The 25,701-nt window shown below is 42.6% G+C and overlaps 1 protein-coding gene across 7 annotated transcripts in view; it reads right to left on the bottom strand.

Annotated features, from left to right (window-relative positions):
- Positions 1-9,850: 9,850 nt before the first annotated feature.
- The window catches only part of SCUBE2 (signal peptide, CUB domain and EGF like domain containing 2), a 38,614-nt gene continuing 22,763 nt past the window's right edge, over positions 9,851-25,701 (bottom strand). For 6 of the 7 annotated variants that reach the window (XM_085224162.1, XM_085224166.1, XM_085224163.1 and 3 more), the window contains 6 exons: positions 18,731-18,898; positions 16,966-17,127; positions 16,009-16,206; positions 15,060-15,212; positions 13,975-14,054; positions 9,851-13,456 (listed from right to left, as the gene is read on the bottom strand). In XM_085224162.1, coding sequence (XP_085080288.1) covers positions 13,304-13,456; positions 13,975-14,054; positions 15,060-15,212; positions 16,009-16,206; positions 16,966-17,127; positions 18,731-18,898 — 914 coding nt within the window. In that variant the 3' untranslated portion in view covers positions 9,851-13,303. Of the gene's footprint in view, positions 13,457-13,974; positions 14,055-15,059; positions 15,213-16,008; positions 16,207-16,965; positions 17,128-18,730; positions 18,899-25,701 lie in introns of those variants that run through there. The other variant, XR_014883383.1, reaches the window with a different exon arrangement.

Raw genomic sequence — 25,701 nt, 5'->3', positions numbered from 1 at the left:
GCTATGGGCACGTGCATCAAGGAGTTAAACACACCTGATTTGTCACTGGGGAACTGCTTGACACTCCCTCACCTGATTAAATAGAGATGTATGACCATGTTGGCACTCTTCCAAAAGCAAGGAAGTGCAGAAGAAAACAAAAGGACTTCCACTAAAACCAGGAGGTGGTTTTAATCACAGAAGGGTTTAGGTTGGAAGAGATCTTAAAGCCAATCCAGCCCCATCCCTAGCCATAGACAGAGTCACCACCCACCAGACCAGGCTGCCCAGGGCCCCATCTAACGTGGCCTTAAGCATCTCCAAGGATGGGAAAAGTATAAATCACATAAAAACTCCATGTTGGAGGGGCACCCTACCTGGTTTATTAGCAAATCTCCCCAAAGCTCTGGTTTGCAGCATGAAGAGTGAAGCTGCAAAGCAGGTGGAACACAAAAAGCATCCCTCACACTACAGCTCTAAGATTACAACCTGTGTATGAAGTTAGCAAACAAGTGTTTATATCCCACTTTACAGCTGTTTGCATGGGCTTAGAACCCAGTCACAGTTGCAGCTTCACCAGTATAAGGAAAGAAGAGCTGCTGAGTTGTTTCACACCCTCGTTTCATCTCCTCACTGAATGAAACACAAAGAACAGGCAGGCAGAGCAAAAAGTGGGTTGCCTCCCAGCCCTCTCCACTGCTTATTTATTTATTTATTTCTCATCTTTCCTTAAAAAGAAGTGATTTGTTAGTCTTTGCCCTGCCCCAGAAAATTGAATAGGAAGAGGACAGAGTGGCATAATGCAACAGAAACAGAGGAAGCAGCAAGCAAGAATCCTGGCATAAGGAATATATTCCCAGAAAAAAAGACAAAACTGTAGAGGAAAGGGCTGGGCTGCAGAGGAGGGACTGGGGCCACAGAGAGCTTAGGAAAATGAAATCAATAATTAATGTGGAAAAATGAATGATCCCATCCATCAATGCAGGCTATACAACAGCCAGCTCTAGCATGTTCAGGCAAATAACAGGAAATATAAAGAAAAAGTTTTTTACAGTGAGGGTGGTGAGGCTCTGGAACAGATTCCCCAGAAAGGCGTTGGATGCCCCATCCTTGGATATATTCAAGGTCAGGCTGGATGGGGCTCTGAGCACCTGATCTAGTGTAGGTGTCCCTGCACATTGCAGGGGAGTTGGGCTAGATGGCCTTTAAGGGTCCCTTCCAACTCCAACGATTCTATGATGATTCGGAGACTAAAAAATAGCATTTTTTCTAAAGAGCTGGTTAGTCACTGGGTCTTTCCAAGCTCTCTGTGGAGCTGAAGACTCTATGGAACTTTGCTTTCCTGCTCTTCCCAAGTAAAAAGCCATATCTCTCTCCCACTGCTTTCCTGAGGAACACCCCCTGAGCAGGCAGCCAGCAAACTGGAGGGGGCAGGAGACATGTTCATCAGGTGTTGCACTCAGCTCTAAGTTATGCTGTGCAATAAGAGTACTGCAGGACAAAAATTTCAAAAGGACCAATTTTAAGACATAGCGAGACACACTAGCACTCCCCCTCCCACATATATACTAGAGTTGAGCTGCAAATATTTATTTTGAAGTAAGCTACATATATATTCCGGGTGCTAGCCATAACTGTATCATTCATAGTTCCCAAATCTCAGTGGATTTCACTTCCCCCCTGCCCGCCAAAGGCAGCTTGAGTGTGAAGGCTGCCTCTGCTGCCGGGGCTTTCCACGCCATAAATTTTACATGCAGGTCATTAAAGATATAGCAGGGATCTTGTTAAGGTGAAAGCCATGCAAGTCATTGCACAGCACACAAACATGATTTTCTCTCTCCTAACACAGAGGGACCAAGGAGTGGCAGGGCATGCGGAATGCCACTGCTGATGAAGACTGAGGAACCATAGGGTGTTGCACTAACTTGCACTGGGCCCTGCACCAGGCCCTGACCTGGTAGAGATTGCCTACACCCTGCAAAAACCAAAGCTTCAGAGTGCACCTGCAGGAATGACTGGGCTGAACAGCATTCTCCCAGTATTCTGAGTCTGCTTTGGTTGATTTCTTGAAGGAGTTTATTGTCACCCAACAAAGGGCCTATGGACTTCCCACACCAAGGGAATCACAGAATCATTAGGTTGGAAATGACCTCTAAGATCAGCCACCCATCTACCATCATATTCCCCATTAACCACGCCCCTAAGTACTACATTTCCATGTTTCTTGAACACCTCCAAGAACAGCGATTCCACCACCTCCCCGGGCAGCCCATTCCAGTACCTGACCACTTTTTATGAGAAGAAATTATTCCTAATATCCAACCCGAAGCTGTGAGATATTTTCACTATCACTGGGGCTAACAACGTCTACACAGCAGAGTATCTAAGATGCTGAAAAACTGCCAATGCAACAGCAGGAACTGCACAGCATTTGTTCCAACAGAGAGGCAGCCTTGTTTTCACCCCCACATATTTTCCACGCCTGGTCAGTGATTTTCTCACCTTCTTCAGCCCAAAGGACAAAGGGTTGCACAGCAGCCATTACAAAACCCCAGTGATGCAAGCAGCCAGCAATCTTTCTGTGTTTGTTGGACACAAAGGAGTCCATTCTTTATCTAAATACTCCAATACAACAATCCATTTCTGTCCACCAACACAGTTAAGCACCTGCTGGTTAAGCACAGTTAAGCACCATGCCTTACTGAAGGGGGATTTCAAGCAGATGGTTCCCCGGGCAATACTCCTTCCCAGCATGGTGAAAACCCACTCCTTTGTACACAAAATATCACTAGGCACACAAACCCCTTGGGGTGTTTGCTAGAGCAATGGCAATGAAGCACTGCCTTTTCAGTGCTTAATGTATACATGGGAAACTTAATAGATCAGTGTTTGCTTTTAGATCTGCGGGGCTAATTAATCATAAGGCAGCTGGTCAAATTTTTCCTTGAGTCAACACCTTGAACATTAGTGGAGATAGAATGAGGATACGTGACACCCAGAATAACATCTATGCCTAGCTACAGTCATGGAAGTAGTTTACTAAACTGATTCTAACTTGGCAGCAAGAAGTTTTAAATATTTACCCATAGATTACTGTAGGCATGAAACAATAGCTTGTCATTTTCTCCTCTTCCTTTCTTTCTAAACTACTGAACTATTCTCAGAATTAACTGGCACCACGATGAACCAGAAGACCAGGAGAAAGGCTTCCATAAATACATCAACTAGAAAAGGATATTCCAACAAGACCTCTCTCCTCACAGCGAGCAGTACAGGTAGGCAGGACAAGGAGCAGATTACACAGCAGAAGGAATCCTAAACCCTGTCTTTGGGTGACAGGTTGAGAGTGGATAATGAAGTGCCTGGGCATGATGGAGCACAGGGAATTTGGAAGCTCCTTGCCACACGGTGGAGCTCCTAGTCCTGAAAGGACTCACACAAAGCTTGGACCCGCTCCCTTTTTTTCTTGCTTTCTAGCTAGAGAATTTTCCTCTGTTCAAGTATAAATCTGCTGCGAAGATGTTTCTCATTCTAGATGCTTTGGAAATCTATGATTGCCAAAGAGCAGTATTTGTGAGGAAGAGGAGTAAGCTCCTCGAGCAAGGTCTGTGAAATGTACCACCTGGAGAACACAGATCTCAGGACATGAGGTAAAATCAAAAAATATCTATCACTATTTCTTGATTGGGACTAGAACAGATCATCTCTGAAACAGTATTGCCTTCAATGGCAACACAAATTACAGTATCTCCAGGGATAAAATGAGTTTAACAGCATCAGAATTTCCAAGTTTTTCTGCAAAAGCACTGGAAAGAGGTGCTTATTTCAATTCATGCCAATGTAGGACTCACCAAGGAACAATATTCTCACTATACCATTAAAAAGGGTGACTGAGAGCCCCTTTCGCCTCTCCCCCTTACAGGAGTACTCACAGAAGGACTTCATGAGACAAATATTTCCTCCTTCAGAGGGTAGGAAGAGGGTAGCAGAGGGAATGGGCTGTTTTGTGATGGTTCTTTGTCAAGTCTGAAAATGCTCTGATTTCTGCATGGAGCAAAAAAAATAATCAATGAACTCTCAATTTCAATGCTTTAAGTTCCAACATAAAGAAAAGTTATTACCCAAAATAAAGATGTTTGGGAACTTGGGATACATCTTTTAAAAATGATTACTTCTCCGTTTATATCCAAACATCTTTATTCTGGAAGTTTAAGACAAATCAAAACACAAGCCCAAGATGTTTTACTGTATTCATTTCAGGTAAAACTCTGATTTACATCAGCATTGGAGAGGAGGTCAGCACAGTGTAAGTCAAACACAGGATCTCTCACCTCTGTGGCGCTCCTATGTTTATTTTATGAAGCCACAACTCCAACACGCTCAAGCACTGTGAGCATAAGTGAGCCACCATTGTGTCCCGCTCCATATGGCACATGCAAAATTGCAACAACTCGTAACTGCTAAGATTTAGTGAGACACATTACTGGATATACTCAGTGCTAATATTTGCTATCGCACAGAATTGCCAACAGTACTTCAATGTAGCTCTCTGAACACAGCGGTTGTGTTTGCCGTGTTGTGGTTTAGTTAAATATCTCCACCTTCGAGTCTAGTGAACTGAGATACTTCAGCCTGTGCTGAATCTGTATAGGAAGCCAGCTGCCCCAGGAAAGCAAAGAAGGCGAGAGCATGTACATGACCGGTACCAACGATGAGACACGGTGCTATTGATTACCTGTGCTTTGAGATATTCCTGCCCTACTTTGGCTGACATTCATTGCGAGATCATCTGTCCAACTACAGATACTAATCAAGCTGAGCAGCTGAAAAAAAGGGAAAAATATCTTGCTGATACGCACAATTGTGTATTTCCAAAGGACAAATGTTCAGAGTCCACTGCTGACACAGAATCATAGAATGGTTTGGGTTGGAAGAATTGGAAGATCATCAAGTTCCAGCCCCCTACCGCAGGCATGGTTAGTGCTGCCCAGCTCAAGCAGAGCATCAAAACCTCCCACCATTTCCTCCAGCTTCCTTTCCTGTCTGGAAATCTATGACTTGCAACCTGCACATCTTCTTGCTGGTAATTCGGAGAAAGAGGGGAACAATCATGACCTACTGCCAGAGCTCATTTCAGAAGGGTTTCCTCCCACTGTGATCTGAAGAGGTGCAATATCTGTCCCAGTGACATGGATCTTTCTGGGCCCCATATTTGCATTTTATGAACACAAAATGATACGAAATAGAAGCTCATTCTCTCAATCAATCGCTCTTCTCCAAAAAGGTAGACTGGTTACCGTAGCTGGGACCAAGAGCAGCTAAGCAAAGAAAATGTATATGGGATCATTGCTCTCATTTTGTTGCCTGGGAGCTCCAGTTTCCCAAAAGAACATTTCACATTTTGGGGCATCTCTTGTAGGTTTTCAATGGACTAGGAAATACTCATCTAGATGCTGCCAGAGCAACTGCAGCCATCCCAGGAACAGTAAGATGCTTTCCTTCACTGTATTAACCCATCTGTGCATGAGCTGTTGTGCAATGAAGCCCCTAGGTTTCTGCAGACACTTAGTTTTAGATCTCCTGCTACGGAAGACCTAAACCAAAACTTACCACTTTTTGGGCAGCATGGGTCTTAACTACTTCCCCCTAGGTCCACATGCTGCCCTCTCCTGGGGAGTGCTGTGGATGGTACACAGGGTCACCACTACCCATGGCACTGCCCTGATGGGGGTGGTGTGAATGGGGTAGATAACAAAGGGAGCTGCAGGAGGCTAGCATCCACAGGAACAGCTGCCACCACAGCCTACATCTCATTATCAGAGTTCCTCAAAAATCTCCTTGTTGGAGAATATGCTGGGCAAGAATTAACTCTGTGAGGTGCAGAGGGAGACACCGGGCTGTAGCAGGTTAAATGAAAGTGTGCCACAGTATGAGCTTACATTATCCCTAAGCCAGACTGAATTTTACTGCTACAATGTGTATAAACACATTTTGCTGGGCAGAAGAGCTATGGGCTAAGAGCAAATGGTCAAGCTGTGCCCAGTACAGAGGTGGAACAGGAATTTCAGAACTGCCATGTCCACCCGGTGCTACAGGCGCTGCCTGGGGAGCTCCCTGCACTAGCTGAGGATGACAGCAATGCCTGCAGTGTTGAGCTTACAGTTCTTAGACCGAAGTTTCCTTCTTCCACTGAATGAAGTTGCTGTTCTCAGCATGGATGAGCCTTTTCAGGGTTTTATTTTTGTAAGTTTGCTGAGAGAATTAGCACCTATGGGAGCCCGGGCACAGTAGCTATGCTATGTAAGCCAGACAGCCTCCTGAGCACTTTTCTGCCAGCCCTGTTTTTACTGACGGGTACCTCTGCTTTCCACACAACCCTCACACCAGCACTCCATCACTAACAGCTAATGGGGGGCCACCCACATTCATGAGCAGGGCTGTGCCTTACACAGGCTTGTCTTGTGGGACACATGGTGTCAAGTTCCCAGCTTTCCAGACTGTTCTCTGAATTCCACATTAAACTCCAGATAAATCATGATCCCGTGTTACCCCAGGCTGCTCTTCACGGCCAGCCTGCTTAGATCAAGCAGTTGTGGGTTTTGCTCCAGGCAGCACCTCCAGCAGGCAGCTGGCATCTTGCAGATGTCTTTCAGCTGGTGACAGGACACATGTATCTAGAAACCCTGGTCATGGAGAGGGTGTGAGGAGGGTGCCAGCGCAGCAACAAGGAACTCCTAATCTCTGGATCTAAATCCAAGGCACCAAATGGATAGCCAATGGATTGCCAATACTGCACAGCTAAAGGGCTTTCAGTACCTCCAAATGCAGGCATAAGGCGTGTTGAAAACTTTTTTTTGCTCCTTTATTGAACCCCAACTCTGTCCTGTCGGTTTGTGGTCCATGAAGCAGTGACACAGAAATCTGCAAAAGAACACATCCAGAGAATACAGGTCCTACAGGGTGCCAGCACACCAAGGACAAGCCAGCAGATTCCTCAACTGCAGTGCTGGCCACACCAAGGCCTAGCCCCATGCTGCCAGCTCCCTGCCCCACCTGCCCTGTTACACACCTCAAAAGCTCACTGTGTTGGCCCAGAGGCTTTTCTCATCTTTGCCAGGCACACACACACTTATACCTGCAGTCAACACATACACCCTGCACCAACTGCCATTCATTTTTTCTTCTTGTGAGCTGTATTTGTGAGTGTTGTTTTCATGACAGCTGTTGCACCCATCTTACTCTCATCAAAGTGTGCATGACACTACAGACATACATATAACGTGCAAGTTTAACATACTTCCACATTCTTCTATCTCCTGATTTTATTTCCACATAAGATTGCCCATCCAATGCACATCTAAAAGCTGATGTTCATGGTTAGTGTTTTACTTCATTTCTTTCAGCACAGCAACTGGGAGAGAATGCACAAAACATGCTGAAGCTATCACTGCTATACTGGAATCCTACAGATGAAATTTTCTCTAAACCTAGTCAAGCATAAATACACAACGTACTTAAACACCTCAAAAATATTCAGTGATCTAAGTATAACATGAAACACTTGAAGTAAGAAAAGCAAATTGCATCTCAAGTGACCACTTCAGGATATTTCAGTTTTCAACATGATTTTCTCTCTCCTTAAAACAATGAAACTCATTTCCTGATCCTCAGAATCATCACAGATAGGACATTTCATGGCACATTACTAAAACACATGTTGGTAAGTCTATAGTACCTATTGAAGGGAATTGTACCAGAAAAAGAAGAAAGAAAAAAAAAAAAAGCAGGCTTCAATTTTAATTTTGTTAGGACAAACATAGCAGCCAGCTAGTGAGAGAGGATTTCCTTATTGAATTCAGTATGTACAGACACGTTCAGTAAGAAATAAAGACCTCAAAGTTGTGTTTTCTAGCTGATCTTTTTGCATTGTGTACTAAACGAGTTTTGATACATGCACCTCAAAAAATACAGAGCATGAAAATCTGTCCTATAAGCAAAAGAACTGCTCAGACTAAATGGGAAGCAGCAAAACCTGCTGTAGGACGGTTTGGGTCCACAGATGCCTAGAAACAAAACTACTGGTACCAGCCCCAACTTTGGCTCAGGTTTTTAAAGAATCACAAAATCACAGAATTGCAGGGGTTGGAAGGGACCTCAAGAGATCACTGAGTCCAACCTCCTGCTAAAGCAGTACCCTACAACAGGTCACACAGGTATGCATCCATACAGGTCCTGAATATCTCCATAGAAGGAGACTCCACCACCTCTTTGGGCAACCTGCTCCAGTGCTCTGTCACCATTACTGTAAACAGGTGCTTCTATATGATAGTACAGAGCTTTCTGTGTTCAAATTTTGGGCCATTAGTCCTCGTTCTATCTCTGCATACCACCGAGAAGAGCCTGGCCTCACCTGTTTGCCTCCCACCTCCCTTTAGATATTTAGAAGTATGTCTGTCTCTAAGAACAGCCTTGCACATGAGAAGTTTGAAAGGAGCAGCATTAAAAGGAATAGAGGAAGTCCATGTATATTCCAGCTGTGAAAGGCTTTATATCTTGCATCTATCATTTACAGAATGTCATCTATATACATAATAAAAAATCCCCTGCATTTCTAAGTTTATTTAATGCAGAAATGTTTGCAAACTGTTATTGACGCATTATCTTCCCAAGGATTACCATACCACCATTCCTACACCCACACCCACACCAGACCTCTTCTGATTCCTTTGATTTGATACCCTTCAGATCTTGCTCTCTATATTCCATTACGACTTACTTCTATTACACACATATCCCAAGGTCCCAGCCAGAATTTCAGCTCCAGTTCTGGGACTACACCAGATAGTTCATACTGACACTCTATGCCCTGGAAGTTGTCCATCACTGCAATCCACACGTGGCAGCATCCACAGTATCTGGAAGAATATTTGAACAACACTCTTTTCAGCTGCCAACAGCCTGCAGCCATCACACGTTTCCACAACCTCAGTATTCTTGTATGTCATTTAGTTTGCTGTATTTTCACATCAACCTGAGTTATCTTCCTACAGCTGGCAGCTGAAATATAGTTGTATCTCTGCCAAAAGAGAACCAAAAGAGCCTGGATGGCTACTTTGTTTTAATACAAATCAGTCCTTGTATTGCGATTAAAGGAAGCTGAGGATCAAACAAACACCTGAATAAATTAAGAAAACAACATTGAGATTATTTTCATAAAACATTTTGACAGATTGATTACAACTATTCAATGAAAGAACACAGAAATGACTATGGAAAATAGTATTAAAATCATTATTGAGCAACTCATTCATAATTTCAAATGGTCTAATTTTATTTTTTAACTCTAAGAATTGAAGTCAGTGGATTTAAGGACAACCTGTAACAAAACTAAGGGAATCGTCTTAAAAATATTCGGGGTGCTTGGGTCTTAGCACAGGTTTTCACCTCTGCTTTTTATATCGTAAGCTTGAATAAGTTATTTTAGAAAAAAAGTCAGCTTAATCTACAAAGTAATAAAACACTGAGGAGTTGCTTCAGGCAGATGACTGTTTGACACAGCTATTCACAACAGCTCAACCAATTCCAGTTCGGCATACACAAATTGGTTTTGGCACAATTATAAGTATTAACACCAAGATAATTCCAGTCTTGTAACAGCCATAAATAGGTGCTCTACTTAATACACCAAGAATTATTTCTCTGTGGGTAAAGACACCGGCTAGCAACATCCTACAGCAAACAGAACTATGGTAAGGGGTCATTCCCAGGATATGAAGTCTAGCTGGTGTGCAGTAACTTGCTGCACAACCCTCCTTTTGGTTACAAAACTGTTATTTAGCACAGCAAAGACAACTGAAAATATTAACCAAGGTTTTCATGCAACTAAATGGTCATTGGTTTATTTCTCTTATTAAAAGTAAGTCTGAAACATTTCGCGTTACTTTACAATCAAGAAAAAGATCCTTACATATATATCTCATGTAGGTGACATTAAGTCATCCACTTAACACTAATTATTATTTCAAAAGTTAAATCCTGTTTTAAAAGGTTAAACACTTTGGAATTACATCCTGCCAGAAAATAGCATCAGTCTACAACCACACAAAGTGTAGAAACTCAACTTCTACAGAGTCACTATCATTTCTATGAAGTTACAATGCCAAGTGTACCAGCATTCTGCAAGTCACCACTTCTCCCAATAGTTCAGGTGGCAATAATTCCCTCTCAGTTTTTTTGCTGCGCACATAGGACCTACATAAATGGAAGGACTTTCATTCATAGTTTCAGATATAAAGTAACGAGAGTGCTTCCAAGTCTTTTATTTGTTATGTGGAAAATGAACACAGCTGTGCATGTGGAGCAAAAAGGATTTTTCTTCAAGGGTAGGTTCTTCTGCTCAGTGTTGGGCCATACACCATGCTGATGTGCTGCCTTCTTTCCACGGACAGCAAAGAAAACACCCCATGCATGTGAGAATAACAGAGAAGCAAAGCTGGACCGTATGGTGGATCTTAGAAGTGAGACACCACTCCCAGAGTGGCTGTGCAGAGCAAGGACATCAGCATGCCCACAAGATGACGTGCAGTGCAACAAACCCACAGATCGAGTCGGTGACTCGTATGCAGAGTAAGAAAGCTCAATTTCACCAATTCACGATACGTGGATGTCTGAAAACACTGTTTTGTTTCCTTGAACCCCTGTTGAAACCAATTGCTATGATTTGCATGTCACTTAGCAACATGGAACTGTTCAAACCTACAGCCTTCTTGTGAGAGAATTCAGCACCCCCTCAGCAGATACAGCAAAGCCACTCTGCTAGGCTTGGTGAAGGTGCTCAGAAGCCTGCACACCATGGCCCTCTCTTCTTGTACCCACCTGCAGCCTCATACTCATCCATGCACCCTGGGCAGTGCTGCAGCATGTCATTCATCTCAAAGTGCTCCTTTGGCATATGGAGATGGGGGTTGATGGGTCCCTGCAGCTCACTGACACAGTGCATCTAGCACATGAAGTCATGAAGAGTGGAATGGGAGAGGGTTGTGCTGCCAGTAGGAAGCTATCTGGGAATGCTTCTTCACTTGGATCTCAGCACAGCAGTACTTTCACCACAGAGGTAGCAAGCCTTTCCCATCACACTTCCCCTTATCTTGGCATCCCTTAGCCACTCCTTACATGTCACTGCCACATACTTTCTTCTAGATAGTTCCTGCTGTCCCTCCCAGGATGGGCAGTAGGGAGGCTGGTTCGCAATAAAATGTACCCACCAGCAGAATACAAGGCCCTGGCTTCCTTCCCTCTGTTCTGCCCATCTACCCCCCCCCCCCCGCCTCCCCTCTCGTCCCTCAGCCTCACTTGCTCCCTTTGCAACAGGTCTGACAGCCCCATCCCTGCAACAGGGACTCACCAATGTGCCACAGATACCTGAGCCAGAGCAGAAGCCCAAGAAAGCCAGCTAGGACACAGCTCTCCTTCTTGGCAGCAACACAAGCAACTTCCCTCTTCCTCTCAGACCACAGCAATTCCTTCTGGGCAACATGGTGTCAGTGGCGTAACGCTATTGCCCTTTCCCTTCATGCCATGATCAGGACATGTCTTTACCATATGAAAGGCCACACTGTCTCACATGCCACCACATGGAGCATCTGCAGCATGGCAATTCAGCAAGGTTCATTTGGTAGTGTTCATTCACCCTAACAATGTAGGGAAAGGATTCTGATTCCGGCTCTGCATGGGAATTTCATCTGTCACACTGTGGATGTGGTATTATTCACATACAACAGTTAAATACCACGTACAAGTGCAGTGAAAACTAGGGAGATCCAAGCTCACAACTGAAAAGGGAGCTTTTGTCCTGGCCACACTGCAAAATGTCAGTATCTTTCCTGAGGGGGCAGACAGAAATCACCAGTGGGCACTGTGCCACTCAGAGCACTGCCAGAGAACAGTCGAGAAAGATACCAGTCCTAAGTCCATCTTCAAGCAAAAGGGACTGAGGCCATATTCCTTAAAGACAGAATGCCCAGAAGGTGCATTACACTGAGGAAGTGGTTTGCATGGCCAGAGGAAAGTGATGTAATAGTAAAGTGGACAGAACAACACTAAGACAATAAAAAACGTTTTGATCAACATTTTTCTCATCACGGGCTCTTTCAGAATACTCTGCTCGAATGAGAAGCACAAGCTGAGGAGAATTACAGAATTTGGGAGTCTCGAACAGCATAAAAAGCTGCATCTGTAGTCTGGCTGAAAAAAATTTTCACAGATCTGCTTCTCTCCAACAAGAAAGGGAAAGCAGCCCTCCTCTGCTCTACAAGGCCATTGCAAGGTGCTCAGACAAGGTAAGGGGTATGAGGATTGAGGGTCATGTAAGAATCAGAATCACAGAATCATAGGAGATTAAGAACCTTAAACAGCTGTAAATCATGACATACAAGAACACCGTCTATGCAAAGACTGCATTTGGAGTTTATGCTCAGCTGCAGGTGTTCAGAGGATAGAATTTTGTACTACTTGGAAAAGCCAATACATGATGCTGTCCCAGGCCTATGCACAAGGAGAGAGAATTGGAATTTAGCCCAGAATTTGTTCTGTTGTAGCATTTGCAGTCAGTCCAAATTGGAGGTATCCAGAGGATCAAGGTCTGCTTCCCGTTTCTTTGATGTCCTGGTATCGTTCCACTCAAACCAGTAGATTATCAGTTCACTAGCATGAACACAAGGTGATCCAGACCCAGAGCATTTGAGCTAATATTCAACCCTTTGCTCGTGCTTCATACAACACATAGTTTGGAGAAAAAAATACATACTCTGCAATTCTTGGACTCACTGGCTTGGATTAAATCATTTCAATCTTAGCTCTGAATTTCCTCTGCAGCAAATGTTAATAGAGACATCAAACTTGTTCTCACTTTCGCATGAACCCAGCTTTGTTGAGGTAATATGCAGTAATGGCAGCCCAAATTTCAACCCAAACCGCACCACTTAGCCTGTCTGTCCTCATTAGCTCTTGGAGTTACGAATGAAGCATCAGGGCAGAGCTCTCAAACGTCTGCTTGGCACCATTCAGTTACAGAAATTATGGTCAGTCTCTAATTTGCAGATCCATGAATTATCCTTGGTACCCAAAAGATATTATCTGGAAAGGAATCAAAACTCTGCTCACAAAATATTTATATTAGCTGAGAAAACCAAACACTCCCAAGAATGGAGCTGGCAAGCTTCCCCAGAGTCTCTCTGCCAGTGTGTACAGCACAGAAAGCAGGCCCACCTACCACAACCCCTCTGTGCATGCCAAGGGCTGGTTAGTATTTTAAGGACAGTGCCAGCTATTTGTAAGGCCTCAAAAATCTGGAAACTTTGGAGCGCAGGAGCCGAATGAAGGATCTTGGGAACATCTCTCTTGACTCTTGGGCTGTGTACTTGAAGTAGTTCTGCGGATGTGCCAACACATCAAACAATGCTTTTATCAGCTTCTTGTCCTAGAAAAATGAAAGCAGATTTTACAGTAATTCCACGGGGAAATTAGGGTCAATATCACCAAAGCTTTAATGACTGGTAAAAGATTATAGACTTTTTACTTTCCAAGTAAAAATGTCTTAGGAGCTCACAGACCAGTAGAGCAAAGCTGACATTCAGGCTCCTGGAAAATGACTGGAATTTCACATTTATTTTAATTAGCAACAGGATTTCTTCCTTTCTCATATGTCCAGAAACAGCAAAGAAAAACAAAACAAGAACTGAACCAACCAATTAAAAAAAAAAATAATAACACACCAAAACCCAAAATCCAAGCCCACAAAAAACTATAGCACCTTGGAGCTGATATCCAGCAAAAGAAAAGTCTACCTGGAATGACATCCACTCAGTCTACCCACCTACCAAAGTGGCAGGTGTCTATTGCACCAAGGAGCAGATCAGGTGCAGAGCAGGAGACAACCTTTCTAGCATGTAGATGTCATTTTCATTCAAAAGCAACATTTTAGTGGAAGGAACATACCTTAAGTATTTCTTGATGATTTTCAGATGCATAAAGTCTACCATCCCGAACGATGTCTTCTATTAGTTCTTGATAATCCTCTATTGAGAATGCACAAGAGAGTCCTTTGCATGTTCATTTCATTGCCATATTTGATACCTCCCTTGGCTATACAATGAAGCCCTACCCCCAGAAAGAACCAGTGGTATTTGGCTCTCATATCAGCAGTTATTCCAATGCTGCACTGTTGGAACTTATCTGCAAATACCCACAACCCATTCTAGACTTCTTTCTATAAGAGAAAAAAGGTAAGAGGAAGCTTTCTTAAAAGGCAAATTCCCTGGCCAATCAGAACTCGAAAAGCTTCAAAAGGAAAAGCATCACCTAAAAACTACCCACTGTTAATGAAACTCTACAGATCACCATGGAGGGGCACTCATTCACTACTCCAGCATGAACAGAGATATGCCACGTTACAATCACATCACTCATGCTGAAGGACAAAGCCTCAGCTCCAGTCTCTCTCTTGATGTCTCTCACAAGGATCAGAACAGCCAGAGTTTCAAGAACAGATATGTTTCTCCTCCACTACAACCACCACTGCTTCACTAAAACATTTCTCTAAATCAGCTTGTAAGATTCAGGAGCAAAATACGAGAGAACGTGGATGCAGACAGTGACCTCTCTGATACCAAATTACATCTGATATCAGCAACACAATCAATCACAGAGGTATTTTGGGCTCTGACCAATTCTTAACTGGGAGCAATCTGCTACCCAAAGTAACCCAGAGCTGGGAAGGCATAAAAGTATGTAAAACCCGGATGCTGGCTCTAAGCTCTGCATTTTGCCTTTGCAAGTCAAAGCCCAGAATCTCAGCTGTTTGGTTAGGTTTGTGAGAGGCTGGAAATATGATTGCACTTAAGACTGTAATGCAATCCTTAACTTAGCTATAAAATAAAAGAGCTACTGGAAGTGCTCTACCAGTGAACTGCTGAGAGCACTGGGTTACCCTGCTTCTTAGTGAGGTCAAGGAGCCCACAAGGAGTTCTGCACTGCTACAGCTGCACCGCTCCACACACATTCAGCTGTTCACATCCACTTACCATCATACGTTACGTAAGGAACTTGGAATCCTTTGGCACTGTTCCCTTCATTCGACTTGAACTGGATCCACAGCTTCTTAGACCTAGAAGTGAAAGCTATTGGGCGTTCGTAGGTCTGACAGGTTTCATAGGTGGTCACTGAGTTGGAAGAAGCTTTAAAACAAAACAAAACAAACAAAAAAAACAATAAAAACACAATAGGCAGTTACTTGACAATGCCTTATGCTAGTAGGTGTATACGAATTAGATTAAATTACCATGACAAGAAATGCATGCTACTGCTAAAACAAACAAAATAAACAAACAACAAAACAAAACAAACAACCCTCCTTATATTGTGGCAGGCCATCAGTGGATCATAGAATCATAGCACAGCTTGGGTTGGAGGGACTCTAAAAGCCCACTCAGTTCCAACCCCCTGCTGTGGACAGAATTGCCACCAACTAGATGAGGATACTGAGGTCCTCATCCAACCTGACCATGAACACCTCCACAGCTTCTCTGGGGAAAGAAGGGATGGCAAGCCACCAATGACTAGCTTCTTAGTCCAGAAATATTTTTTCTTCCTCTAAAAAAAAAAAAAAAACAACACAAAAACAGTCTACTGCTTGAAGGATGTGCTCATTCTAGAAACTGAAGTTATTTATGCACAAATCAAGCACCGTAGAGACCAGCAAGCATCCCCTCGTCCAATCCCAGGCTAAAACTGTTTTGCATGATCCATGACTAGTTGGCTTGAATCATCTACCCCTTCTTAAGAATATTTCTCCCGTTTCACCTGAGCAGCACTGCCAAATAGAATTTCCCAACTGCTATTTACAGAGATCTCTACTCTTAAGTACAGGACAGTTGCACTACATTTAATTTTTGCAAACAGCAATGCATGTGAGAAGCCTGTGTTGCACATTGAGATAGGTACCATGTGCCTCAACATCCATTTCAGACTTACAGCTTTTTCGCATCACCAGGTAGTCCCCACACTCATCTTCTATTGGCAGAAATATTTCTGGAACCACAATCAGAATGCGGCGTTTTGGCGGTGGGTTAATGTTCCAAGTGCATTCAGTGTTTGCAGGATAGTCCCCAGGATAATTGGGTGATTCAATATACCCAGTGTAATCTCCCAGTTCACCTCCACACTGCCTATCTGAAAAAAAACAAACCAAAACAGCATATATGACCAGATAAAGTGAGGGCATCCTTCAGATCTTCATGCAGATGCTTTCAGAGGCAGTAAATGATTGACAGCACACACAAACTTTTCTGTCTATATCTGATGCAGTTTCTTTCAACAAGCTTCACTTCTGCCTTTATGGTTTAATTGATGTTAAGAAATTATAGAATCATAGAATCATTAAGGCTGGAAAAGATCAGAAAGATTATCTAGCCCAACCATCAACCCACCACCACCATGCCCACTAAACAATGTCCCTCACTGCCACATCTACTCTTTTCTTTGAACACCTCAAAGGATAGTGGCTCCACCACCTCCCTGGGCAGCCTTTGCAAAATATAGATTATCCTCATTTAATACAGCAGGTACTAGTGACCAGGCCACAGGCAAGTAAAAAGGTAAAAAGGAAATAAATCAAGGTGCCAAGAACACAAACTTGTTCTGCTGTGTACTGGGAGAGAAGATTTAACAGCATGACCCAGGGTGACCCAACACCAAGACACAACCATCATTCACCCTCTCAGGAATAATAAAACCAGTCTGCAGAAATGGTCTCCCATGAACTTCAGTAAGTTATGCGGGATGAGATGCAAGCAGGCAGCAAAAAAAGACCAACACCACTGCTTTCTCTCCAAGCTCCCTGTATATTTTGCCCTTAAGGCCACTCTGAATATTGATCGCCCAGTCCTTTCATTTGTGACAGATGATGAAAACCTATCTTGCTATACTTACTTTTGCACTGTGTTATATTTGTGGATCCGTCATAATCTGTTGTGGTATTTCCAGGGCAAGAAATACAGTAATTCTGTCCAAACTCAGGCTGGTACGTCCCAACCATGCAGCGAATACACCGATGAGTTGTCGTATTGTAGAAATGACCAGGTGAACACTGAACTGGGGAGTATTTAAATAGGCAGCATGATTAACAAGTCAGGAGCACAAGCCATATACTATCTTCACTCTCAACTCCATCCCCATCTTGTTTCTTTTCATTCATAAGACTACAAACAAATCTTTTCCTATTCCTTCTGCATCATTTGACAAGTTTACTTCTCTCAGCTCAGCTTAACTTCTGAATAATTTATTACGTTGCCTTTAAAATGTAGCTTTCTGTGCTGCACAGGCTCTCATTTTTCTTTTTTCCCCCTCTCTGTTCCTTTCAGGATCTGCTTACTCCCATATAACTACCCTTGTTTTTTATTCCAGCAGCTCAGTTTGGAGTCCTTCCCTATGTGATCTACTGCCACTCCATAATTCAAAACACTTCAAACACAAGTTCCAAACAGTTTTTGCCCCTGCAGTTCCACATCTCATGTGGCCACACGCAAAACCATGAGCTCTTCATTCTAGTTGATACAAAAAATTCTTTGAATACTCTAATTTGAAAACTGGGCCTTGTTTACAGACCTGTTTTTGTTTGTGTTAAATAGAACTAAAATCAAGTCCAAAGTATTTACTCTTCTCTTTTTTTTTTAGCACTGTAACTTTGCAAAATCAAATACAAAACAATATTTAATGACTCTTCATTGAAGAAATCAGTTCATTGGAGAAATCAGTGAACTATCACTTTACTATCAGTAATTCTTCAACCCTGCTGCAAGATACATCTACTACATTGCAGTTTTCAGCAGTAAATGTCTTTGACACAAGAGAGATTTCTTTATTCAAACCACCACTAAATGTTTCTATCAGGACCATATATCTAGCCCTTATTTCTATTCAGTTACAGTAGATTTGCTATTAACACTTTTTCTTGGTGATCTTGATGTAAATAATGTTCTTTTATCCGTGTTTTAAGACATTGAGCTATAATCATTAACATTTCATCTTTTCCACGGGTACATATTTTTCATCAACATTTTCAGACAGCCTCAAAGCTCTCACGTTTCTACTTTTTATATAAATAAAACACAAGAAATTTCTTCATTCTTAAAGGTCTGATCCCCCCCCTTGATTTTCCACTCCTGGAGGAAAACCTTGGGAGCAGATCGCATGGCAGCTCCATAGCACTCAAGTTTAGAGGATCATTTGAAGTACTGCATAGTTAAGATGAATAACAGCTTTGTAGTTAGCTTTTTAGCCATCATTAACATGAAAAATTATTTTCTTATTTACACTTCAGAGCTGCAGTTCCCTCCTACACAGTTCGAAGTCACTACTTAAACCCAAAACATCAATACAGTATAACGGTCCAAATTTTCTCTCGGGAAATCTTCTTATTACTCTTCTCTCATATCAAACTCTTCTCACATCAGTCACTTCATTAACCAACTTTCACGCATCTCTCAGTCTCTCCTAAAGTCTTGTGTAAAAGTCAGTTGTAAAAATAATTGAGGCTTTACTGAGTTTCCCTGCAGACAGACCAAGCCCACCAACTCTAGGACAGCTGGAAGAAGAGATCCTTGGAAGAGCGACCTTTACTGAAATGTCCTGCATGTAGCAGCAGCAGCACAGCTTTTCCATCAGAGCAGTAGAGTTCACCAACTCTTGGTCTTACCTTTGGTCTCGCAGTCCTGAAACAAGGATGTACCGCTGTGTCTTGTTGCCAGACCCCCTCCGCAGGGGAAGCAGGACACTCGCCCAGCTTCAGGCTGGTATGTTCCAATGGGGCACGGCAAACAGGGCTTGAAACCATCAGAGGAATATTCACCTGGAGAGCACTGATCTACAGAAAGAAGCACACAGGAGCTTCAACTCACACACTATAACAGAGATAAGCAATGAACCTACACAGGACCTAAAACTCCACTGTGCAACTGCTTTCCTCTTTAACCATAAGGACCAAGGTTTCAGAACAGAATATGAATGACAGAAAGAACTCAACACATACACTGTACGCTGCATATCTGACATGAACACTGATAACCTCTGGTGCTGGTGAATTCTGGTGGACTGGAGCAGCCTTCACACTTTGTTGCAAGGCTACGCTGGGCACTAAGCCTTTCCAGTGCTTTCTGTTAATCTGTACAGAGCAATAACATGGAAATTAACTCTTCTTTCTACAGAACTCTCAGACCCTTGCTAAAAGAAAAAAATAAATACTGAAATTAAGACATCAAAAATGTACTTCCAGATTTCTAAAAGTATTTCCATGTTAGTAATTAGTGAGCTGCTGTACTTCATACCTGCTGAGGTTACTAAATTGTCCTAAAAGCTCAAGTGCAACCAGGAATTGTGCAAATTCACTAAGCATCAGATGTGACTTTTAAAGCAGAAATATTCTTGCCAATAGTGATTCTTGGATAATGATCACCTGTGCACTGGATAGTTGTGTTCTGTATGATGCTTAGATAACATTAACTAGACTGAATTTACTTGAACACAGCATGATATTATCCAATAAACCCAGGAATACTTACGGGTATTTACAAAATCTGTGTTTGAAACTTTTCACAAAAGAACTGATTTCAGTTCCAGTATTTAATAATCACCCTGTTCTTGAAGGTACAAAATAGTGTTGCAGTTGTTCAGCCATGCTGAAAAATTCTGTCCTTTAAAAGACCTGTTACAATAACAAACTGTTAGTTTTAGTTTATAGCTCCAATAAATCACTCAGTGAATAGCTGTTTTGTGAGGAAGTTAAATTGGCCTTGGCTTCATTTCAGGATATATGACTAACAACAAGCAGGGCATTATCTACCAGTCATGATCAGTGATTAAGAATTTTGCTTATTGCTGATAAGAAGAGTGGAGTTGTGTTTTTCCTTCACTTGATAATAAAATACAGCAGAATTAAGCAATGCTCCATAGCTTATCAATGAAAACTAGTGCAGAAGGAGACTGTAAGTTTTTCCACCACACATCAAGTCTGCTCTCGTAAGTACACACATTCATGTACTCCCAAGCTTTTCTTCATTTTATAAACATTTCTACAGAACACTCATCACTTCTTGTGCTACTTAACAAAAAATGGATGAAGTAAAGCTTCCACTGCAACAATCCCAGTAAGGTAAGGAAAGACAATTACAATTCTGTGATGAGGAGATGCAATCAAGGTTACTAAGGGTGAATTTGAGATACAGCTACTGGCTTCAGGAACCAAGAGGCAATGAAAAGATCAGTGACAATCTCTTTCCCCACAAAAGCTCTTTGGTTCTACAGGCAATCCACCCACCAAGTATCCTCACTGGAGGCTGTCTGCCTGCTCTGTCCCCTCCCTCTGTCTTTTTCCCTTCATTTTGATCATGCATGAAGTTCAGATTGTTTACATGTGTTTTGGGCTTGTTGCTGCTGTTTTGTTTTTGAACAGAACACTACTTTGCACTGATACATATAAAGTCATACAAATTCCACCTTAAAACTGTTTTCTGAACTTTCTGAGTCCAGGCTGTTTAAGAGGGAAATGTGTCCCAGGCCTGGGAAAGAACCAAATCCTCATCATTTATGTGAAAATGTTACATTTGAGAACTTATGCCATCAGTTCTCTTCTGACAACTTTACCTCTGCATCTCCTTGAAAGCTCACGCTGTAAAATTGTAAAGCTTCCTGTGGTATAAGAGTGAATTAATTTAAAATTTTTCAGAATCATTCAGCAAAGTCCATAATTTTTGGAAATTTGCATTGAGTAAGTAAAACCTAAAGGTTCTCCTTGGACATCAGTGAGACCCTGAACACCCTTACAGGCACTGCACAACTGAAGTCTGAGAGCAAGGGAAAAAAGGGACAGAAGCATCAAAGGGTCTGTTTCTGTGCCTTTCCACCATACTGGGACACACTGCAAGTTCCAGCTAATTTTTGGTTCCCAGGATTCTGAGGATTGGGGCAAGAGTCACAAGTTATTTGTGCTTCCTCATCCTGGTGAGTTCTATTAGGGCATCAAACAGCTTTCTCATTCCTCATCATAGTACGTTCCCACACTGCAGCTAACTAGCAACAATAAAAAATATCAGTTCACTAACATTTTGCATTTGTGGCTTCAACATTAAATCAGAAGGCCAAGCAGTGAAACTACTGAAGTAGTAGATCCTTCTGTAGAAATTACTACTGAAAAATAAGAATGCATGTTGAGGCAGCAGCAGCTTGCTGGCAGACAAGCCAGGCTAGCAGAAGAGTCAGTCCCACTGGACAACCAATTGGCTTGTCCATGGAGTTCTGGTTTGTATGATAACATGACCCCAGGAAGGAGGTGCTAGCCACCCCCTGCTCAGAAATTACTTGCTGTCAGGGCCCTAGCACATGAAGCTGCCTTCTAAGACAGGGTGGGTGACAGGAACGCTGGCTGCTTTCACAACAAAGGTCACTGGTTTATTAGTTAGCATTTGTGATTGTGGCTTCTGGGATTAGGGAGCTCAGATCTAGATGGAGAGGCCTACTAGGATACACCACACCTTTTTATGGTTTATAGTCTAAGAAATACATTGGCTTTTTTTACTCTACTATCTCAACCCAAGCTTTCCTAAGCAGCACAGCTCCCCAGACAATCTGAGCCACAGATGCGTTCCCTATAAACTGCTCCCGGTTCCTCCCCAGAGAGGAGACCCAGTCCAGGCACATCATGCCACTGGAACACAGAGCAGGGCTAATGAGGAAAGCATGTTTAGAGACTCATTGCACTCACCAAGACTCAGTTCAGCATAACAGACAGACTTGGTGTTAGGTTCAATTACAGTATTGTTAACTGTGGGGACAATACATCAGTACCACAGATATCATCCCACAGAAACCTGCAGGACTGTTCACGAAGTTAGGTTGGCACAAATGAACCCTCTCTGAAAAACAAAATAAAACTGAGTTCAAACTTCTCACAGCATTTGTTTCAATGAAACTAAAAATGCCTATGAACCTCTAGGAGTTTCACAGAACTAGAAGCTGCACAGTGTCTCTCCCTCCTGACACATGGGAAATACGCACTCAAAACAAGATCTGAGGATGTGCAAATAATGGCATAAATCAGAATCCCCCTTGCTGGCTTTTTTCAGAAACCGGATTGTTTTTCTCCAAATGAACAAAAGAACCAATTGCCTCTAGTAGACTTCACTTCTGCAGCCACTGTCTTTGTCGGCCTTCAATGCCCGTTAAAAAACTGGTCTTGAATCTCATGCAGCTGTTTTAAGGGGGGAAAGGAAAAAAAAAAAGAAAAGAGTGAAAGCTTTTCTGATGCAAAAACAAGAAAAGAAAAGAAGAGGGGGCACAGGGAACCGGGATTAAGGGTTACAAAGACACTTAGAGGCTCTTCCTCCCTTTTCAGATCATTGGCCTTTGAGTGTTTGCTCCTCTAGACAAACGCTGTAGTATTTCAGTGGATAAGAAGGTGAACCTTATAAAGGAGGTCATGATCCACCATTTTACCATTTTCTTAAGAATCACGCCTTGACTTTATAAGGATAATTACTGACAACAGGCACAAATCAATTCTGAAACCTCATCCTTATGTTATTGTATTGTAGCAGTTCACACACTTAAGGCACATGAGACAGTTATGTCTTAAGGATTTGTGTCTTAAACCTATGGTTGCAAGCAGGCTAACAAGCAAAAGGCACTCTGACATTTAATCATTTATTTTTTTCTTGTCAATTTTATAAAAATATAAAAAATAAATGCAATTCAGTTCTCCATTGTGTGGAAATACAACTACCAATTGCAACAACTGCAACGGCAGTCAGCACTTTCCTCTTTCTGTATCTTTCATCATACTTCCATGGTGTCAGCATCTTACCACATTTAAGCTTTGAGACTATTTTGTTAACATTTTGTCTGCATCCTCTAAACTAAGGGGACAAAACTGCTGGATGGTGAGCAGAGAAAGGCATCAGCATCTCCCACACAAGATAAAGCTGCAGATATCAGAGCAGTACCTATGCCACTGCTGTTTTCATGCTTGCTGTTCCCTTAAGAGGCAGCTCTTTGGATTAATCCCTTTGTAACTGCAGCAATGTTGTGCTGACATATCCTTCTACTCAGCAAGTTCAGGGAACGTTACTTTCATTTGTCTCACTTCATTTATTAAAACATTAATGTATCTAACACAGGTATCATAGAATCCTTAGACTTGGAAGGGACCCTTAAAGGCCATCTAATCCAACTCCCCTGCAATGAACAGGGAACACAAAAAATACTAAACACAGAAAGTTGTACTTTCAGCTCCATGGGGCACAATCAACATATGACAGCACTTTAAGTGATGGAAAAAACAGATGAATTGCTTGTTGCTTCTCCCTCAGTGGAAAATACCAGAAGGCCCACAGTAGCTATCTTTTTCTTCTCTTTCTGTATGGATGTCACTGTTAATCAGATTATGACAAGGAATTGTCAGTATTTGAAGAGTTAGTCTTTGGCCACCTGTTTCAACTCTAGCTCATACTGAAGAATAACTACTTGTAGCCTGATTGGTGAATGAAAACCTCATTCCCCTCCAAGACAAATCTGCTCTCAAAGCAGCACACAACAGTTCCAGCATCCTCAGATGGTCCAGTATTGAAGCACCACCAATCAAACAGGCAAGTTCTTTTATGATAAGATTTACTGCAGTGTGGAAAGACACACACTCTGCTATGAGAATCCAGAATTCTCTGGGAAGGTTGATTCAGGTTCCATTTCCCGTGATACACATTAATAGAGACCTACATGGCTGCTCCATGTAGGTCATTCTCAGGACTTCACAGAATTAATGAGCCATTACTAAATATGCTTCCTCATTGGCACTGAGCACACAGGGTAGGAAACTACAACATCTGGGGCATAAAGGCGTCAGAAAAGTCTGAACAGGACTTGATGCTGAACAGCAAACTTGAAATGAAATACACCACTCCTTGGAATCCACTGTGAATTCTCTTTTACTATCAACAGCTGTTAAAAGAACAGCAGACAAATGTGTAACCACTCAGCCCATTAAGGATGATTACTTCTAATCCGTTCCTGGTGTCTTTCTAGATCTTCTGTTCTGCAGCATGTCCCACTATGGTCAGCAGGACTTAAAGCAGGAAAACCAGGAAAAGTACCATTTCAGCTGAAGTGAAAGCAAATGCAGCCCCAGTTACCTGAGACAAGTGGGTCGGAGCAGGCACTGGGCAGGCTTCCCCTCTTACACTGCTCAGATTCAATGAACGTTACAGACAGTGCTGTGTCAGTAGAAATCTACTGCAGACGGAGGGCCAGAACAAGACCGTCTGATTCAATAAAGCTGTATTTACCCGGACAGATTCCAAATATCTTGTTTTAAAACACATATTTGAAAAACAGTGAACTGCACTCCACTCACTATATGGATCACAGAAGACTTGTTAGTCCCTAGCCATATTTTTTTTCCACCACTGCTTTCTGCCTCTCTGGTCAGACTGAGTAAAATCCCTTTGCCAAAGTTCACAGCCTGTCCTGAGAACACATGCCCCAGTAGCACTGGGTTCATCTGCTGACCCAGTATCTCTTGCTATAGAGTCACTTTCACACCAGAATCATTACCATGCTTGGATACAGAAGGCTACCGCCTTCCCAGTAGCTCTCAGCAGCTCTGCAGAACAGTCAGATCAAAACAAAAGGAAAAAAATTCTGCTCTCACACACACCCAGGAGCTCGTTTCTTTCCCACCTCCCCGCTCTATTTCTCAGCTCCTTCTGACCAGCAGTCAGATAGCAGCAGCAGTCGCCCAGCATTGCTTTACCAACACAATTGGTTTTTGTAAGGAAATGAGGCATATGTAATAGCACTGCCTCTGCATGTACTCTTATGTTCCCTCAGCAACCAGCAAACTTTCAGTTTAGCTTCCAGCAATGTGACAAAAGACGTGGAGAGGTTTCAAAGGTAGCAGGTTTCCATAAGCTTAATGCAAATAGGTGGAGAACATTAAAGCGGAGAAGAGAGATGTTAGCATCTATTCAAGTAAAAGGTGTTGGGGAGGCTCCACCCTATTTGATCACAGCAGATCTGCAGAAGGACGTAGTTTGAATCACTCAGCTAAAGAAAAAAAGATCAATTTGGCAATCGCACGTTTTCAGGCATAAGGCCCTCGGGGAATCATATCTTACAGGACTCAGTGCTCCCATCAGACCCCGCCAAGATGTGGAGGATGAACCGTGGCACCATTTCAGCAAAACGAGAGTCTGGACCTTTGCAAGTTCCTCTTCAAAACACTTGTCTTCATATGCTCAGTGTCTCTGGCTGCTTTTGCCACAGACAGGCTATCCCACTGACCTTCTCCAGAAGGTCCCTTGCTCTCTGAACTAGCACAGAAGTGCCACGTAAGCAGCTCATCAGTAATGAGAAAATAAATTGGCTCTGTGGCTACCTAAAAAAATAATCGTTTCCCTGTTGTTCCAATTCCTAATTGTAACTCACATTAGTTGAGGACAAAAGCAAAGATGATGTTTTCTCTGGGTGCATCTACCTGTAGTGTTTTTAGTTTACTCATTGCTGATTTTTTTCCAGATTAAGTCATAGATGTGCTTGAAAGCATTGTACTCCATACAACAGATTGAGGCAGAGACATTTTCAAACCACTCCTGCAGCATCAGACACAACAGCTTGAAAACATCT

This window comes from Meleagris gallopavo, chromosome 5, assembly GCF_905368555.1.
Source record: "Meleagris gallopavo chromosome 5, MGAL_WU_HG_1.1, whole genome shotgun sequence".
Lineage (NCBI taxonomy): Eukaryota > Metazoa > Chordata > Aves > Galliformes > Phasianidae > Meleagris > Meleagris gallopavo.
The sequence above is the reverse complement of the archived record's forward strand: the minus strand, read 5'-3'. Positions and strand labels throughout refer to the sequence as shown.